General features: G+C 43.2%; 1 protein-coding gene across 1 annotated transcript in view; it reads left to right on the forward strand.

Moving 5' to 3' along the window:
- The window catches only part of LOC145408671 (zwei Ig domain protein zig-8-like), a 393,413-nt gene extending 376,005 nt beyond the window's left edge, over positions 1-17,408 (forward strand). The window contains exons 6-8 of the mRNA XM_080279351.1: positions 2,864-3,018; positions 15,304-15,433; positions 17,308-17,408. Of these exons, the coding sequence (XP_080135477.1) occupies positions 2,864-3,018; positions 15,304-15,433; positions 17,308-17,408 (386 nt within the window). The remainder of the gene's footprint in view (positions 1-2,863; positions 3,019-15,303; positions 15,434-17,307) is intronic.
- The last annotated feature ends 3,845 nt before the right edge of the window (positions 17,409-21,253 follow it).

Below are 21,253 nucleotides of genomic sequence, written 5' to 3' on the forward strand. Positions count from 1 at the left end.
CTTCCTCACCAACAACTTCTTCCCCTGTCCCTTGCATCCATCCGACTCTGCGGCAGGCCTCACAATGCTTACCCTTTTGGTCACGTTAAATATGAAAGGAAAGTGACTATCACTGAACATCTCCTCCAAGTCTGAATCCCATGGTTATTATTTGCCCTAATGTACCTTGTCCAGTCGAATAGAATAAGTTAGTTTCAACATTTTAAAAAAATAAATGCTATACAATTCGCTGTGAAGATACCGTTGTCTCAAGAATTGATGATTGCCGCAGGGAAATTTTAACCAAACAGAGTATCATAAAAGAGAGTAAATTTCCCTGCAGATACAAAAAAGATGTATTTAATTAGTGTTAATTCCTGTCCTAATTCCTTAGTCAGAAATCTTGAGATTGACGAAGACCCAAGAAAGTTCTCTTAAGAGTGCTGTTAAAGGAACGGAAAGGATAAGTTTTCGTGTCATCTTGTGGAATAAAAAAAAAGCACCCCTTGGATACAGGAAATTACGAAATATGACAATAAATATGACAATATATATATATATATATATATATATATATATATATATATATATATATATATTAAAAACAGAAAGTCAAAATGGTTGAGATTAGGTTCCTCGTCTTATTTACCAGATATCGAATTGATCCAAGAAAACAGATCGACAAGCCAGATATAAAGACAGAAAGTCAGATGACGGGAAGAAGTTAAGTTGGGTTTGTCGGGAATGAACAACGGAGGGAGTGATATGCGTCCTGCATCTGTAAAGTTATGGGAAACATGGCTACCAAGCTCGTTGAATTGTTCTTAATATGAGTTATAAAGCTCTTAAACACAAAATTAACATTAACTTTAGCTGATGTAATGAAATCTAAGGTTTATGCGTTGTGAAAGGCTCTTCAGGCTTTTTTGGTCTCAGATGTAAAGCTACATTCATAACTTCGCACATACAGTAGTTAGGACTGAGTATTATCAGAATATTGAAGTTTTTACCATACACACCTTCTATATTGTTCATTTTAACGCTTTTGAACCCTCACATTGCGGGGATAAATCTATTATTTCATTACAGCTAAAGCCATACGATCTTATTCGTCTTCAAGTGAGTTCCTGTCAAGGAGCTAAAGTGTTAATACCGTCACCAATAACCTTCTAATAGTCGGGACAAGTCTAGTATTGTATTTCAGCTAAGGCCATACAGTTAGTTCAGCCGAGAGTCAGATGCAGGAATCCGGTGATGATAAATATATGGATAATAAAAAATTAGTTGGTATTCACATGGTTAATTATTTTAATCTATTATCCTAAATTATGAATTTAAGAATGGTTATTCTTTGAAAGCAATATCTTTTTACTAAAAATTCAAAACCATTCTAATTCTTGGATCTACGTGGGAGGGGAAAATATTCTGCTTCCAGTTTTTAAACAAAAATACACTTTTGTAAGCCACAACGCACAATGTTTAATTAATGGACCTCCGACTGGGTAGTTAAATTTATGTTCCGTGGTATTGTATTTCAATTGTTTATTTTATTAGTCTGAACCTGGCACGTAATATGTAAAATTCACAGTTAGATTAGCACTTTTAAAATATGAAGCGTAGTTACACTGGAGACAATAAAAATTTTATCATGAACATGATCAGTTTAAATGTATATATTTCCCAGAATTAGGGTAGTTTCTCCGTGGTATTCTTATTATTTTATCGTTGCGCCTTAAGAAGCAGCGTTTCTTTCGGTTTATGAGGCATAATTTCAGTTTTATGACATTAAAACCTGAGCTGAAAAGAAGAAGCATGATTAACTAATTTCTCCTTACGTCAGATAAACACAGCTTTGCCTCAAACTAAACCAGTTACAATGTCTGCAACATTTCAGCTGCAATATTGCATCTGCCAAAAGCTGCTTATTTCCCTCCAGTAGTCAGGCACTCAAGCGCATTCACTGTGCTAGTAGCAGTTTATATTTCATATTCACTGCGGTCAATATGATTATATTAGGGAGACGTCTCTTAGTGAATGAGTCGAAAAAAAAAAAAGTGCGGTATACACTCGCCTCGCTAACTGCTCTACTTCATCTTGTTCCTGCTACCTCCAGACGATTTCATTCATTTAACAGACGACCTGTTTTAGTCGCGGGGGGGATGAATAAAACGGGTAATTTATGTCTGCACTGGCAATAATGATCTTGTATTATACCTTTAGTGCCAACAAATATTCCCTGCTGTATTCCTGGTGACGCAGGACGATTTTAATCAACAGCGAAAACCTCTCGTGGTGAATGGGTAAAAATAAAAAAAAAAGCATAAGCATATAACTGTATCCATTGCTTCCTGATACTCCTATTGTTCCTGTGCTCCTACGTCTGTTTTCATTACATAGTCAAACCTAATCTTGCACTACCAACACAATCTGTATTATTGACAGATATTCTTCATCCTACATAGTCAATAACTGCAGTGAGGAGATTTCGCTTACAACTGCATTGCCAACAGATATCGATTACGCCAACAGATAATGTAATGACAACAAATTTTGTATTCCTGGTATCCACCAAGTATTCTCTAAACCTGCACTACAAATAGATATTCATCACACCTACATCGCGAACAGATTTTCCAAACACCTGCACGGTTGAGAGGTACTTCTCATATATACAGTACACTGCAAACAGATATTCCAAAAACATGCACCGCCAGCATATAGTCCTCGAAAGAATATTGGAAACAGAGATTCCCTACTTCTGCGCTGCTAATGGATGTTCCCCTTCCACACATTACAAGCAATTATCGGGCACATTTCCATTGCCAGCATCAACCCATCATACCTACATTACTAAGATTACATTATTTATTGTTCCTTCTTTCAGAGGCGGTGTCAGAGATCACGGGGCGACCAGATCTTTATGCCCAGGAAGGGAGTGACGTGACTTTGCTGTGTCGCCTCAGGAACTACACAGATCCCCCTACATATGTGTTCTGGTACCATGGCGACCAGATGATCAACTACGATGCTGATAGAAAGGTGAGGCTGAGAGAAAGATAGAGAGATTAACTGAGTGATTGATTGAATATAATTAAAATCTGGTGGCGCACCTGCCAGGGTCATTTGCCGCCAGACAAGGTAAAAGACGCAGCAAATTAAAAGTACATAATCAAAATAAAGTTAATACGTTAGTAGAAATAAAATACTGAAAATAAAAGAGTAGTTTATAAAATATCAGTTATTTATTAAAGTGCAAGGAGACCCGCCTCCTGAAGAAAACTAAAAACATCAGTAAAATCGCTAGAGGCTCCACCAAGCATCGAGGACAGACAGTAGGCCTATGGAGGAATCTCTGAAGTAGGTTCCCCAGACACGGACAATCGACCAGTAAGTGACTGACAGTAAGGGGAACAAGGCAATCATCACAGTACGGTTGAGTCCCACCACTCATCAGGAACCCATGTGTAACCCGAGAGCACCCAATGCAAAGCCTGGCAAGAGCCACTTCCCAATCGCCGAGGCATGGAGGGGAGAACCCTTGGAACAACCACTCTCTGAAAGGGACTCATTAGCCAGGTGATGTAAAAAGCAAAAGAAAGAATATCATCACAACCATGAGAGGAATCATGGTACTGCGACAGAGCCGCCTGGAGTTCAGAAACAGAGAATGGAACATCGTAAGACTCTCCCCCAGAGGAATCAAAACTAAGCCCACTAGAATCTAGGTACCGATGGAGGCAAGCCGAAAGTGTATCTGCATCCTTCTGTGACACACTGGCAAAATGATCGACAAGCAACTCTACAACAGCGAAAGGAACAGCCACAGTTCCACCTGCTGCAGATAAAACAGGAGTGGAGGGAACAGTAAATTTTCCTTAAATTTTCCTTAACTGGTTCCACACCTGAGTGATGGAAGTCCTCGAACTGATGGAGGAAACATAACCCTTCCAGGAGGAAAGCCTGGCCTCCTTTAAAACCCTCTTCATATGAGCTCGTGCCCTCTGATACGCCACCAAATACTGAGGATCCCCACGGTGACGATGAAGTTGAGAGAAGGCGACTCATTTGGCCATCACTGCAGAACTGCACTCAAAATTCCACCATGGAACCAGACGTTTAGGAAATTGACCCCTCGTTCTTGGAACAGATAAGAGGGCTGCTGAGTGTAACAAGTCATTGAAATATGACACTGCCTCAGTAAGACAGCCAGACTCATTGACAGAAAGTGAAGTGGAACTTAATTCCCTGAAAAGTGGCCAGTCAGCCTTATCCACAAGGCAGCATGGAAGACGTGGCTGAGGTTCATTTGCGCTAAGAGTAATGGAAAATGATGGCTGCCATAAAGGTCTGCCAACACATCCCAGATCAAATCTAAAACAGCATCAGCTGAGCATAAGGACAAATCAATTACAGTAAAAGTTCCAGTCTGGCTATGGAAATAAGTCATTTTATCAGAGTTAAAAATGCCAAACTCGTCATCCTCCACTAAAGAGACCAGCATAACATTTGGCTAGATCCTTCAGCCTGCAGAGCAGAGGGAACAGGAGAGGGGCCGACACAAGGGTTGACAACAGAGACCTTAGGTGGCCGGTCTTCAGGCTCAGAGGACGCTGATGAACAATAGTGACCTTTGCCCAGTACCCCAGAGCCACACCAACCCGATAGGAACGCCTCCCAGACCCAGCAGAACGCTGGGGCAGAAAAGGATACACCCCAGGGGCAAGTGGTAGTACTGCAGGGGTGGTGTGATAAAGGTGATGTGGCAGAGGTGCTGTAGGGTAAATGATGTGGTGGACGTGGTGTGGTAGTGGTGCAGATTTAATAATATTCTCCTCCATAATTCAACAAATAACCTTCATTCTCCCACTCCTCCACCTTCCATGAAGCCCAACAAAGGGAGGTCTTATGCCAGGGACAACACCACTGGCAACCCCAGAGGTAGCAGGAGAGTATACGCGGATAACCATCGGGGGACCTGGGCAAGGGTGACTCGAGGACGATAGGAGCCACCAGCCCCCCCAGTGCCCACTTGACCCTAGCCAACGCATGACCAGCCGATTAACCTTGTCGGGCCCAACCAGGCCGCCCGTCTAGCCAGAACAGGGGACGAAAGAGGTGTATCGTAGCTACTGGGAGCATTGTACGGCATCACTCAACCCCCAGGACTCCCAACTCCCAGTATTACGGGACGCCACGCACGGCAAACACGTGAGGAGGCAACAGTCCCGCCATAGATAGAAAATGTGCAGAGACTAACATCATTAGCAGGCCTCCTTCACCAGTGATGTAGGGGGTGCTTGGTCCACGAAGCCAACGGATGCCGGACCCTACAAAGGCAGGCATGCCTCCAGAGTAGGTGGCACTGCCTGCCACGATTCAGGCCCCGCCACAGCTTCAAGGTGATCCCTCTCAGCGAGAGAGAGAGAGAGAGAGAGAGAGAGAGAGAGAGAGAGAGAGAGAGAGAGTTGTGTAATGGGAGAGTAGACTATGTGCGTGTGTGTTGAGGGGGGGGAGGTAAAAGGGTTTAAAATCGTGGCTTGAATGTATGACTGAGTGTTATGTGCGTGTGTTTTATTTTTTCTTTTTAAAGAGAGAGAGAGAGAGAGAGAGAAAGAAAGGCGCAGGGCTACGAAATGCGTGACAGGACATTACCAATTGTGTGTGTGTGTGTGTGTGTGTGTGTGTGTGTGTGTGTGTGTGTGTGTGTGTGTGTGTGTGTGTGTGTGTGTGTGTGTGTGTGTGTGTGTGTGTGTGAGGGAATGGGAGAGATGCGTAGATAAAGGAAACAGAGTGCTAAATGAGAGGAGGAAAAAAGTGAGGAAGAGTGAGTGTGAGAGCAAGTGTGAAAATGAAAAATGAGAAATTGTAGGGATGTGAACGTAACACCAAGAGTGAGAAAGTGTGAGGGCGTGAAATACTGAAAAGGTGAGTTTGAGGACGTGAGAATGTGGAAGGGTGTGAAAGTATGAGGATGTGAGATTGAGAGCAAGTATAAGGAAATGGGTGGGAAACAGCGTAGGTGTGAATAGGCGAGAGTAACAGTAGGTGTGAGTGAATGTGAGGATGGGAAAGTATGAAAGCGTACGGCAGTGTTAACGAGTAAGAAGGTGAGAGTGAGAGCCACGGTATTGTATCAAGAGACGGGAAGGTAGGGAGTGAGGTGAGGCAAGACGGTGAAACATATATATATACGTGGTGTAAGGATATGGATAAGTGATGGTGCATAAAGGAGAGAGACAGGGTATTGGAAATGTTAGATCTTATCCTTCTGAGTGACAATGGGCAATTTTCATTTGGATAAGTTAGTTTTTGGGAAGTTCAATTATATGCAGGTGGTCAGTGGAACATAAAGCGGTGAGGAGGAGGAGAAGGTTGAAATTAAAAGAAAAGCGGGAAAAAAAGATCAATCCAAATGAGAGAGAGAGAGAGAGAGAGAGAGAGAGAGAGAGAGGGAGGGAGGGAGGGAGGGAGGGAGGGAGGGAGGGAGGGAGGGAGGGAGGAAGGAAGGGAGAGAGAGAGAGAGCTCTTGTGTGTGTAAGAGAATAGCCGGTGTGTATAAAGCGAGTGTGTGAAGAGAGGAGAGAAAGGTACCTTGAGAGGGGAAAAAATATATAAGAGACGAGCAGTGAGAGAGAGAGAGAGAGAGAGAGAGAGAGATACAGCAGTGTATGTGTATCCATATGTTATGTGTTTATAACTGCATATATATATACACTGTATAGAGAGAGAGAGAGAGAGAGAGAGAGAGAGATACATTTACATATATATATATATATATATATATATATATTCATCAATCCATCATCCAATCCTATGTTGTCCCATGAGGAGTGTAGGAGCTCGGGTTGGTCCTGACATTTAAGATGAGAGTGACCAGCCTCACTCATCCCTGAGTGGCATTACGTGAGCAATAAGCCCCAACCATCCCTTGGGCATAAACTTACACAGGCTCAATCCGATTAGAGCCCTTTATTATCCACTAAACCACCAGGCTTCATAATTTGGTTATATGGTTACCACCCAGTGTAGTAAATGGTTTCCTGGTATACAGGAAACCTTTTGGCTTGTCACTCAGTGTAGAGTCATCCATAGGCAAAAGGAAGAGGAATGAATGAAGGAAAGAAAGAAGAGGAAGGAAGGAAGAGAGGAAAGGGCAGACTCCCAAAGTAGCATTACTTCGATTGAGTGGATGGTGTGTGTGTGTGTGTGTGTGTGTGTGTGTGTGTGTGTGTGTGTGTGTGTGTGTGTGTGTGTGTGTGTGTGTGTGTGTGTGTGTGTGTGTGTGTGTGTGTGTGAGAGAGAGAGAGAGAGAGAGAGAGAGAGAGAGAGAGGAATGGAACGTGGGCAGGGAGGGGGTGGGGCGGAGAGAGATATTGCCAGAGATTCTAACAAAGGCTATTCAGCTTTGAAAGGCTGCTATTGTTTACATTCACACGAATCCTAAATTTCACCTTCCTAGTGGCTCCTCCTCTCTGTTATAACTACGCATACACGCACAGACATTTCTTGGTGTGCGAGATATTTTCCCACACAAATAACTTTGAGGAACTAATGTTTAAGTTCATGGATTTATCTTGTCGTAATTTCTTGCAATATAAATTCCGCTATAATGGATCAGATGTCAGTGGCAAAAAGGCATTATCTTTTCTCAGGAAATGAGAAATCAAGAGTTTTGAATATGAAGGACCGGCAAAGGATTTTATTTACAGCAGTGAAGATGCATCTCAGTAACTGCGTAAGAACTGTAGTTTATTTAATTTTTTGTTCTTTACCTGTAAAATCATATCGACAGATTTTACGCTGAAAACGTTTGTTCTACACCAGCATGTCTTTACAGCGATGAAGATATAACAGATGATTAATATAACCACGATAATGGCTGTTTGTTTTCAGACTGTCATGTCTGGTATATTAAAAAAAAAAAAAAAAAAAAAAAAAAGAGGGTCAGGCATTGTTAGATTTTTGTCCAAGGAATTCTAATCATCTACGTACAGCAAGTCAACCAAAAAATATCGCACACCTTGGGTTTAATGGATGTGAAAATTAGCGAGTTCTGCAGACACGCATGAATGTTAATTAACCCGGTGCCTCAAAAAATATAGTTCCCAATCTGCTATGTTTTATGTGATTTAGCTTGTTAGTAATTACCACAGACAATATCTGCATATATCACAGCTTCCATATACCACAATGCACCGCCCATGTTTCAGAATAAGTGGGGTAAGATGGCCGGTACTTCTTTGGTTGACTGTACAGTTAGTCTACATACAGCAGACCCTTATCACAAGAGCTGAATAGCAACCAGAGTACAACCGTCCCAGTACTGTCAGGTTGGGGTACCTTCTTCAGTACCACTACTGTAATCAATAACTCAAGTTGACAGTTTCCTTAATGAGGGCAAGCACGAACCCTGCCCTGTCCCAGACAAGCACGTCAGGGGAGGGTGTGTGCTAACCCTTAACAGTTCGAATGCAGGACGTGGACGAAGGTTTTCTGTAATTTAAACGCTACCAGGAAGTAGGGTGCTCTCCTTTGGCTTATATATTCTGAAATACTGCAGCTTAGCCTAGAACCTTTCCAAGCCTTGGCTTTCCAGGAACCCCAAACGAGTAATGAAGGGATATCTTCACCCTTTATATCTATCTATCTATCTATCTATCTACCTGTCAATAAATAGACAGATAGATAGATAAATTTATAAGTATAAATATGAAGATATATATCCACGAGTTTTCTCAAGATTGGAAATACAGACTGCAGAACACTGTACCAGTACGCTTTATAGAGTGTTATTTTTTATTCATAATCCATGTGCTGTTTCCGTGCGGAAGCAAGACACCTAGACCATTACCTTGTCTCTGATCTCGTGTCAAGGGAGCCGCCTTGCATCTTGTCAACACGCGATCCGCTTGCTGGCTCCGGCGTCTCACCTCAGAGGGCTTTGTTGTGGCATATGGAGAGGGAGGAGAGAGAAATGGTGGCTTAGGAAGGATGTAATGAATGAGGAATAACCGACACAAGAAACAGGGGAACACCATCGGAGCTGGGGAGAGAGTAGGGAAACCGATGAGAGAGTGATGAGAGGGATATTTAATTGGGGTTACACTCTCATTTCAAACCAAGCTGTGTTGTTGGTGGGAGGCTGGAAGAGAGAGATGATGAGTATGAGACTTTGGAAAGAGAGAGAGAGAGAGAGAGAGAGAGAGAGAGAGAGAGAGAGAGAGAGAGGATGCTCCACCTTACTTTAGATGGATAAGAACAAGAGGACGTGGAGGTACCAGGAGAGGAGGAGGGAAGAGGGGGCTTTTAGAGGAAATAATGGACAGGAGGGTCAGAAGGGGGGAAGGGAAGAAGAAGGCGGGGTTAATGAAGGGAAGGAGGACAGACAGAGAAGAGAAGAGGATGCGTGAGAAGAGAAAAGTTGAAAGAGAGAGAGAGAGAGAGAGAGAGAGAGGGAGAGAGAAGTCTTTTTGGATGAGGTCGCACCTGTGAAGTTATTGTTGTCTTGGAGATGAGAATGGAAGGAGAAGGAAAGGTGGAGCGATGGAGATGACAGGAAAAAAAATGAAGGGATGTAAATACGGGGGAAATGGGAATGATGGAGGAAAAATGATGAATGAAACAGTGGGGGAATGGGCCAGAGGTGACGGCAGGAGTGAGAGAAGTGGGTGTAGAGTAGAGGAGAGGAGTAGGGAAGAGAGAATTAGGCGGAAGTGCGTGCTTGTTCCCTGGTCTTTCTTCTCTGAGGCTTTGTTGCGGTGATGGAGGGGGATGGGAGGGGGGGTCATGGAGGTGAGAAGGCTGGTAGAGGAAGGTAAAGAAGGGGGAGGGAGAGGAGGGTTGACCTGACGCGTTAGGGCGGAGAAAGGTGAAAGGTTAGAAAAAAGAAAGTGATGAAAAGTGAATTTGATATTACAGGGAAGAACGGTAAAAATATAACTGAAGAACAAGCGAACAGATAAATTGACTAGAAAAATAACTGACACAGGAGTATATGAGACAAGTAATAATGAAAGCTTTGGAGGACTAGACGTAGAAGAAAAATTTGGAGCGAAATGTTATCAGTGAAAAGTAAAATGAGGTAGAGAACGAACATATCTGTAAAAAAAAAAATAAGTAAGACAAATGGCATAAGAAATATAGACCTGGAGTATAAGAGAGGTAATAAAAATGTAAATGTGAACGATTGTAGAGCAAGCGGGAAAAAAAGACTGAAAAGTTTAGACAGAAAGAAATGAGAGAGGCTCAAGAACAGGAGAGCTGAGTAGGCTGTTGGGCTACTCAGTTTTCAGGGATTTCTGTTCCATTTTGACTTCCCTGTCTCCACCATCCCCTGATACCTTCTCTGCATCACCATCCAGCCTCACCACTTGTATATCCTCATCATTCTTTCCTTCCTGTGTGTCACAATCTAATCACACCACTCCTGCATCACCATGTAACTTTTCTTCCTCTGCATCACCATCTAGTATCACCACTGCTATATCACCACATATCCTTCCTTTCTCTACATCACCACCCAGCCTCACTATCCTACATCACCAGCTATCCTTTCTTTGCATCGCCATCTAGCATTAACGCTGCTATACCACCCTTTGTCCATCTTTCCTCTTCATCACCATCTAATCTCACCACTTCTACATTCTTTCTTCCTCAGCATCACCGTCTAACTTCACTACCCTTTTATCATCATCCAACTTTACCTCCTCTGCATCACCACCTCTGCCACACTGACTCTATCATGCCACATTTACCACACCACGCAGTTGTACCACCACACAGCCTACCACACCACCTAACCACACCATCTGTACCATACCACTTAACTAGAAAAGCACCACCCCCACACCACGTCCACCTCTGCCACATCACCTTTATCACACCACCCCTGCAGTACTACCACACTTACCATGCCATCAAACCCCATCACCTCAGGAGCACCATTTAGTATACCACCCCTACCATACCACCTCTACCCAGACAACCACTACCACACCAACTAACCACACCACCTCTACCACACCAACTAACCACACCACCTCTGCCATAAAACTTCTGCCACACCATTTCTCCCACACCACCTATCCACACCACCTTTGCTACACCATCTCCACTACACCGCCTCCATCACACCACCTAACCATACCACGTCTATCGCACCACCTTCGTGACACCACCTATACCATTATATCCTCTACCACACCACCCAGTCCCACCACCTCTACCACATCACCTAACTAAACCACCTAACCACACAACCTTTACAACACGACTTATCCACACCACCTCTACACACCACTTAACCACACCACCTCTACCACACCATCGTTACCACACCACCTCTTTCACACCACATCACCCATACCGTATCTACCACACCATCTCTACTATACGACCGATACCACACCAACCCTACTACACAGCTTGATAATACCACCTACCCCCACCACAACCGCCACACCATCTATAGCACGCCACCTAACAATACCACCTCTACCACACCACCTATCCTCACCTCCCCAGTCTCATATCCTCTTGTAACTCACTTGCCTCATTCCTCTCACACCAGCTCATCCTTTCCTTGCCTCACGCTGTTTCCTCATCCTCGTCTTTCACCAACGCTGCCTCAGGGTGTTCTGCATGATTTGCTCTCCTACCACACACCCATAACTTACCTTCTTACCTCAGCAGCTTGCCCTATAACCCTTCCTGGCCACTCCTGCCTTACCATCCTGCCTTACCACCCTGCCACCCCACCACCTCAAACCTCCCCTGCCTCACCACCCTGCCATCCCACCACCTCATTACCCCTTCTGCCTCACTACTTCAGCCTCATCACCCTGCCTCACCACCCCAACCTCATCTACTTGTTTCACCAGCCCAGCGTCCCCACTCTGCCTCGCCACGCCAGCCTTATCACTCTGCCTCACCACCTTTGTCTTAACACCACTGCCTCATCTCACCTGCTTAATCAGTCTATATCATCATTTTCCCCATCCCCCTGCCTCAGTCCTACCGTACTACCGCTGCTTCACCACCCTGTCTCATCACCATTGCCAACATCATGCCTCACCACTCTTCCTCAGCACCCCTGCCTCACCATCATTGCCTCACCACCCTAACCTCACCATCCCTGCCTCATAACCTCTGCTTCTTCTCACCACTCCCGGCTCAGTACCCTACCTCATCACCATGCCCATCACCCTAGCTCACCAGCCTGCCTCACAATCCCACTGCACTATCCCTGCCTTACTCTCTGCCTCGCCTCTACCTCTCTGGAAATTTATGACCGGTTCAACACACAGCGGAAACACCCCCACACTTTTTCGAATAAATTTCTGGCCGTGTCTGTGTACTTCTGCAAACAAGCCAAAATCAGGCCGTAATTACCGAGAACACCGCAGCATGCACTCATATCACACCACAAATTTATTCCCTTCGTTGTCCCAGAATGCGTTCCTGGCAGTCAGTTTTCACATTCATATATTCTTTGGAGATGCTGAGTACTGATATAGCTGCTTTTGTGTTCTGTGGAAGCGAGCGAGTTGTGCTTGACTGCGTGTGTGTGTGTGTGTGTGTGTGCGTCAGTAAGCTATGAACGCTGAAAGATGGTATCATGTGTGTGTGTGTGTGTGTTGTGTGTGACAGTAAACTATGAATGTAGAAAGGTGACGCCATGTTTGTGCTTGGGGATGACGGTGATGTTCGCATGTTTGTATAAGCGATTGCCTGCGGCTGTATGTGAGTGGCTTTGGTGTAGGGACAGGGTACGGAGGGCTTTGTGTGGGTGTTTGGACATATGTGGGTGTGTGAGGGGCTGCCAAATGGGAAACTGCAGCTGACTTTGTGTGGGTGTGTAGATTTATGTGGGTGTGTATTTGCGCCTGTTAGCGACGAGGACTAAAAAACTGCTGTAAATGTATGCAGATGGCTGTGCTTATGAGCTTGTAATTTCCTGTGCGTGTTTAGGCTACTGTGAGCATTATGGGTCTGGTATTCATGACAGTTTGTGTGTGTGTGTGTGTGTGTGTGTACAGATATGCCTGATAGTAGGTAGAGTTACTGAATAAGAAGGTGACTGTGTGTGTAAATGTCAACACATTCCCTGTTTTCAGAGCTTTGGTAACAAGTTAGTGTTAAAAGTTTGAAATCTAATGTCAGGAGCACAACCAGATCGCTAAGTGACATGTGAAAATCATTCGACGTATGCTCCAGCAGGTGAACGGATTTCATGTTTTTTTCGTGTCTGTATAATACTGTTTTTCAAAGTGTCCAACCCCCCGTCTTGTAGATAATTATACAGTGCTCCCGTCCTATAATTAACAAAGATCTGTGGCTTAATTTAGAATTTATGGAGTGATAATGCGGCCTTAAACTCCTTCACTAAGATTTTTTTTTTTTATTCAGTATCCTACGGGATGTGATGTCTGTGTTTACATAATCAGAGCAGTCGTCTTGTACGTGGCTTTTCAATGGACTGGCAGCTGTATATAACGCAAACTCGTTTATTGGTCATAGGCGAACTATTTAACTGTCACTGTAGATGTGACCTGCCCCCATCTATGCAGTGAACACAGGTAGAAGTGAGAGAGGATTTTTGGAATCTAATTTGAGAAGTAAGTGTAGGAATGAGTTCTACTAAAGTATGAATGTTTGTGAGGAAGAGAGGTGCAAAAATTCCTCGCTGTGGGAATCGCGAGTGTGAGAAAATGTACCGGTAGTCATATATTCAAGGGAAGACTGCTGGATCCTCTTTAATATTTAGTCATGAACTCTAGATACTCAGCAACTGAGAACTGCAAAGACACTTGTGTAATATCAACGGGTTAATGTGGTAAGTGTGTAGACTGTGTGGGTATGTTTAGCTGTCTGCTGCAATATCTTGTCTTATGCCACACACCGGTACACCTGGAAGATGCGTGCGTGTTAAGGATGTCGATTTTTTCGCAGTCCATCAAGAACAGAAAATAATATTTCCTTTTGGTCAACACACACATGCAAGACCTTGTGTGCGTGGATTGTCATATAATTTGTAAGCGTGTATTTTGTCGATAGACCAAAACTTTTCACACGAGCGGTTTTGTGTGTGTGTGTGTGTGTGTGTGTGTGTGTGTATGTGTGTGGACACAGTTGTATATACTGCACGTATTTAGACTGATGCAGATATAGATTTGGATGTGTGATTATCACCGAACATTGTTATGCACCTGAAAGATTTAGAATCTTACTGATTTATAAGTTAGTATGCTCATTTATCCATGTGGGCGTTTCATCATGTTAATGAACACGTTCAGAAAATATAATTTCATACGCGGCAGAAATGAGCATGGGAATTTAGGGGCTACTTGTGTATGTGTGTTTTATGAAAGGAGAAATGTGAGCATGAATATGTAAGCAAATGTTTATGGATGTGCGTGGTGCACGTGGGCATGAACACAGACAAGACTTTACACTGGATGAACACTTACGAGCCTGAGGATGGAAACGTATGGCAGTGGTAATGCGAGCGTAAGTGTAAATTACTGTATAATATAAGCATGGATATGTAAATGAATAGGCATGGGTGTGCGAAAATGACTGTATGCTAGCGTGTATGTGTATGTGTATAGTCAAGATTACGTGTGAGAGTATATACTCAAAATATGTGTGTTTACAGTGATGGTTGTGTGTGCGTATAAATATGTGAGCAAAATATAAAGAGAGGTTTGTGGGTGTACTGTGAAGCGAGTGTGAACACATATGTTAGCGTAGACGTGTACGTATTTAGGTATTCGTATATAAGAATGTACGTAAGTATGCGCGAAAACAGACCCTATAACCTCTGACATGACAGTATGACTACGTGGAACTATGCAAATATGGTTTTGGGTGTATGCTCGTACGTATGGTCGTGTGTGTGTGTGTGTGTGTGTGTGTGTGTGTGTGTGTGTGTGTGTGTGTGTGTGTGTGTGTGTGTGTGTGTGTGTGTGTGTAGTTAGCTCATTCACTTCACACATATCTACACATATAAGACAGGATCTTGCCTCTATACTCCTGATGCAGTCTGGATGAGGGATGCAGCTACACTGTGCGTTTGGAAGGGAGGATTTTACACCGTTGTCAGACTTGTTGCCCAGCCCTACACTGGCAAATGTCTACTAATTAACTGAGCCAAATTTATGAGTGGATCCCATCAGTGGCATGAGCAAAAAGGACGGTGTTCAGCAGGGGCAGATTGAGCATGGATGTGTGTGTGTGTGTGTGTGTGTGTGTGTGTGTGTGTGTGTGTGTGTGTGTGTAGACGTGAGCGTGTACGTGTGATCCTAACCATCCTGCTGATCTCAGGTGAGCGTGGTGAGCAGGGGTGGGGAGAGTGAGCTGCGTCTGAGCCGGGTGACGAAAGCGGCCTCCGGGAACTACACCTGTGTCCCCGCCAACGCCAAGCCGTCCTCAGTCACACTCCACATCATCACAGGTCAGTCAGCGCTCTCAGGTCACAGGAGGTCATCACAGGTCAATCAGTAGGTCGTTAAAGGCCAGTTATTAGTTCATCATTGGTTAATCATATGGTCGTCATTAGGTTATCACAGTTAATCATTAGGTCGTCATTGGGTCGTGGCAGGAGAATTTATTATGTCGTCACTGGTTAATCATTAGTTCGTCATAGGTTAATCATCAGGTCGTCACAGGTTCATCATTAGGTCGTCATAGGTTAATCATTAGGTCGTCATTGGTTAATTATTAGGTCGTCATTGGTTAATTATTAGGTCGTCACTGGTTAATCATTAGGTCGTCACTGGTTAATTATTAGGTCGTCACTGGTTAATTATTAGGTCGTCACTGGTTCATTAGGTCGTCATAGGTTAATCATTAGGTCGTCACAATCTAATCAAAAGGCCGTCACAAATCAACACCAAGTCTTCTTAGGGTATCTACAAATCAGCACACTTCAAAGCTAGATTCTGCAGCTCGCATATCACACGTCACATGGAAGGCGGAACACACAGTACTTTGGGAAATGATAGCCTAAGTTCATTTAAAACCGAGGTCAGCACAGGTTAAGGTCGGCACGGGTTAAGACAGTCACAGCATCACCGGTCAGGTTGGCCAGAACACAGGTCAGGGCGCCATATCATCACAGGTCAGGGTGCCATATCATCATAGGTCAGGGTGCCATATCATCATAGGTCAGGGTGCCATATCATCACAGGTCAGGGTGCCATACCATCATAGGTCAGGGTGCCATATCATCACAGGTCAGGGTGCCATATCATCACAGGTCAGGGTGCCATATCATCATAGGTCAGGGTGCCATATCATCACAGGTCAGGGTGCCATATCATCATAGGTCAGGGTGCCATATTATCACAGGTCAGGGTGCCATATCATCACAGGTCAGGGTGCATATCATCACAGGTCAGGGTGCCGTATCATCACAGGTCAGGGTGGTTTTAATGCAATAAAAAAATATAGCATCATTACAGGTTGGTGGAAACATATTACATGCCAGTGTAGCCATATCACAGGTCAGGTGGTTACATCATTACAGGTCAGGGTGTCAAATTATCACAGTGTAGTCGGCCACACTACTATGGACCGGGACTGTGAACATGAATGATGTTTTTGATCAAGTTTGTGAAAAAAAAAAAATAGTTAATTACAGTAATGGCTTTTGTCTATGAATTAATAAATCTCCCTGTGATGAGATTTGTGTACTGAGCTTATTATATTTATCTCATTGACGGTTGTATAAGTTTATCTAGGAGGGAATTTAGTGAGAATCTTATAGATATGAGTTTCATATTCTTTATAGCTCACGTTTAGTGTGTCTTGTGTGTGTAAGCTGACATAATTTACTCTTCCTGATCTGGCCTTCTGTTTCTGTGTATCTCATTCTCTGTTAATAACATTCTCATTTAGAAAAAAAAAACAGAGGTTTCATTTTTTTTCCTTAGCTCAAAGTATATACACGTACCGGATATGACTGACGCACACTGTGTGGTAAATTTGTCAGCATTTAAGATTTCATGTAAAAATTTAAAAAGATAAGCTGTTTATGTAATCAGTATGTGGTGTGTGTGTGTATGTGTGTGTGTGTGTGTGTGTGTGTGTGTGTGTGTGTGTGTGTGTGTGTGTGTGTGTGTGTGTGTGTGTCCTACAGATCACTACATAAACGTCTAAGAACTTCAGCCTAGTTTGCAATTGACACGCTTGAGTATTGTATAAGATGGGTGGTGCTACATCAGGTCTTGTCGATCCGAGATATGAACACTGTCCTGATTTCAGATCTCACGGAACTTTACGTGTAACTCAGTAACTTGTTCCTTTCTCTCCCCCTTCCCCTTATAGACGACGCCCCGGCAGCCATGCAGCGCGCGGCGGCCCCTCCTCTTCACAGCGCCTACACAGTGGCTCTAGCTGCTGGCACATTGGTTATCATCAGTTTGTGAGCTCGCCAGACCCCACCTCCCCCAGTGCAGATGTACAGAGCAGCAGGTGCCGAGGTGTTGGAGTGACAGATGTGTAGGGATGTGCCTGGAGCTTCGGATCGCGTGAAAATGTAGCCATATAGGGTGTGCCTCAAACTGCAAGTGTGTTTTTAGGAGCTGATGTAATAAGTGATGAGTATTTGTGAAGGCTTGTGGTATACAGGTGTAGCGTGATTACTAGACAGAAAATTTATATAAACATATTGCAGGTGTGTTGGTATATATCGAAAGGAGAGTGCTGTAGTTGCTGGACATATATTGATAAAAAAAAAAAAAAGGCCAGTTTGAGTGGAATGATATGATGAAAAGCAGTACTGTAAGAAGGAAATCACAGTGATGATGACTGGTATTAATGTGTGGAGAAAGTAGCGTTGGTGATGATAATGAAGGAAAGATGAATGTCGTGATGAGGACACAATAATGTTGGTGTCCTTGATAATAAACGCTGAAACCGATGATGACAGCGACGACTGTTGTGCACGTCACTGAGCACGTGATGCCAAAACAGTTCCTCTGTGGAGCATAGGCGGTTGTGGGAGAAATGTACCTCGTTTCCTCAAGATTAGAGACGCTGATGGAACTAAAAACACCTGCATCTAAACTCCCAGAGACAATCCTTCAGACTCTTACATATAAAGCACTTGCCCAAGAAAAGACATTGCTCCCAAATTTGTAATAAAGTGAGCCGTAAAGGAAGCTATTACAGAAGTCCGATGTACACAGGATATGGACAACAAAATCTTCCAATTAAATGCTTAATATCGGAGAAGCAATCATTGCCAATAAGCATCTTATGTTTTTTTCTGGAGAGGAACTATTTCAGCTTCCCTCAGTCCCAAACAGAAGTGTTTTAAATATATGTTTATATCTATATACATATAAATATTTGTTAAAGGTGCGAATTTCTCTTACCTTTATTCTACACCTCTTTCTTTATTGCATAACTGGTGAATTTAACTCCTTCATTACGATTACGTCTTTCCTATTTGAACTCCCATAACTCCAGACGATCCAATTCACCTCAGGAGAAACTGTTACAACTGGATGGGTTATAAGCAGACTTTCTTAACCCTTTCAGGTCGGCGACATGTTTTGCTGCTTTGGTCGAGCCACTTGTGATAATTTCCCTTTTAACTTTAGATGAGACCATATCTAACCCTTCCAGCTCGAGAAAGTCTCTAAATCTGAATAGAATTTTCTGAAGATAGGAAAGAATGAAAAAGTCACAGGATTGAAGGGGTTAACCTATGACTCCAAACCCGATTTAAATTGTCTGGTACCCTGCTACTAGACTGAGCCATGGGTAATCTTGCTGGCTAATATACCGATAATTATATACTTGATGTCGAAGATGAAAGACAGAAGAATGAAGTGTTATCTTACTATTCTCTGTTCACTTTACCTTGGTCTAAAATTGCCATCCCTCCATCTTGAATGGTAAGCTATAGCAGTATATTAACAGTGGGGTATGACGCTAGTCACAAAGAGTTGCTGTGGAAAGGATGTAGAGACAAAGTCATGTCTTTTTCTACAACTGAACTACGTAAGATAAGCTGCAAAAGGATGAAACTCTGGGCCAAGTTAGAATGAACGAAATATACCCACGTAAAGCCATATTTTCGTCAGCTTAGGAGGTTTCGTTGCACGCCTCCCCTTAGCGATTTGTTCTGCAATCGGGGCTTGAGTATTCTCTTGCATGCAGTTACTATCTTTCTAATATCTAAATGGTTAGCATAAATGTCATGGATATAATTATTTAAGCGTCGTACCCAGAAATGATCTATTAACCCCTACACCGCGGGCATGTTTACCAATGTTTTGCGTGTGTCGCGGGGTTATTCGGGCTCCGACAGACTCTCAAAAAATATTTGCCAAAAATCAGTTATTAGTCCTAGAATATTAAAATTAAATTTGCTTATGGCACATACCTTCAGCTTTCTCCTGGAATGTTTGTTGAGCCTTCGTCGGTTACCGTAGGACTTGTGGAGACCTCTGAAGTTGGGTAACGAAGTCTCCACTTTACACTTCCCGACAACCCGTAATACGATTACCACAGCCAGATATTAACACTATAAATACTACTCTATGATTTTCAAGTAGTTTGGGATCCATACTCCAAAAAAAAAAAAAAAACACTGTGAAAGCAATGAAAATTACGAGCGCGTCTTACCGTCGCACTTGCGCTAGTTCGCTCTTGGTACTTTGTCATTTATTATTCATAAAACCCCTCACACTTTATATTTCTATTACTATATAACACTTATATATATCTACAGTCTTTATCCATAAGTTTCCTTCAGTAGTATTAGTTTATTGTCACTGTAGGGATTCAATTTCTTTCAGTAAAATACGTAGCATTCACTTTCTCGTCCTGTATACTGGCATTAAGAGTGAATGTCACTTTCAATTTCACTCTCACAACTCTTAGTATTCAGACATGCTAGAGTGAAACTTTCACTTTCATTACTCCTAGGGTATATACTCGTATTCTTATAATACCACTCATTTACATTTCTTTGAGAGAGGTGAGGTTAGTGAATGTACAGCGAGGTTGGATGGTGAGGAATTGGAAAATGTGAGTACGTTTAAGTACTTGGGTAGTGTGATGAGTAAGGATGGAGGTTTGGAGGGTGAAGTGCTTGAACGGGTACAGCAGGGAAGAAAGGTTGCTGGTTCTTTGAAAGCAGTGATAAGAAACAGGGAAGTGAGCATGGAAGTGAAAAAGTTACTACATGACAGTATTGTGATAACAACTCTAACGTACGGAAGTGAAGCTTGGACATTGTTGGAAGGACACAAGTCAAGAGTGAGAGCAGTGGAAATGAGTTATTTAAGAGGAGCCTGTGGAGTCACGTGGAGAAACAGGCTGACGAATGAAGATATAAAGGAGCGTTGTTGTGTGGATGTGGATGTGATAGGAAGCGTTATGAGAAACACACTGAGGTGGTTTGGCCATGTGGAGAGGATGGAGGGTGAAAGACTGACGAAGAGAGTGTATGTGAGTGAGGTGGAGGGGGGAAGAGGGAGGGGGAGGCCGAGGATGAGATGGAGGGATGGGGTGGAGAGGTATATGAGAGAGGGGGGTGTGAGTTGGGAGCAGGGCAGTGAAATGGCGGGGGACAGGGCGACTTGGAGGCGATTTGTTTGTGGCCACCCCAAACGGGATTGAGGCGTCTGGCAATAGATAGATAGATTTACATTTCTATTCACGTTCTCTAGTTTATTTACGTTATTTACATTTCTATTCTATTTACACTGTGTTATGCACTGTCACTTGAAGTAACTTATAAAACTATTTTCCACTGTTCACGTATATTTACATTCATTACTTTCACTTGCTGTTTACACATTATTTACAATTCCACTTGCACTGTTTTACTCAATAGAAAGATCATAGTCACTCTTTTATCAATTGTCAGCCCTTTACCTCTTTCCACACGAGGTTTAGTAGGGGGTAAAGGTCACAGGGCCCTTTGCATGGGGGTGAAAAGGACCTGAAGCTAGCAAGAGCGAACAGACGTACCCCCTACCGGAAGATGAGAGTGAACTGATGAGGGTGAGCCGGGGTGGTGGCCTACCTAGGGAAATAAGTACTGCCAACGTTTAGACTCTTGACACAGCTAATTTATAGCAGTGAAATGATTGGCAGGAAATCTAGACAATACATTATAAATTAGGTAGTTCCAGGTGAATGTAAATATCACTTAGGCTTCTCCCTTCCCTCCTTATATGTATATTTATTACGAAAATAGATTATACGGCATATTTCAAGGGGAAATAAACAGCGAAAATTAGCGAACGAGTGC

Source organism: Coenobita brevimanus, chromosome 78 (genome assembly GCF_032717465.1).
Source record: "Coenobita brevimanus isolate Jiangsu-jjx chromosome 78, ASM3271746v2, whole genome shotgun sequence".
In the NCBI taxonomy this organism is placed as follows: Eukaryota; Metazoa; Arthropoda; class Malacostraca; order Decapoda; family Coenobitidae; genus Coenobita; species Coenobita brevimanus.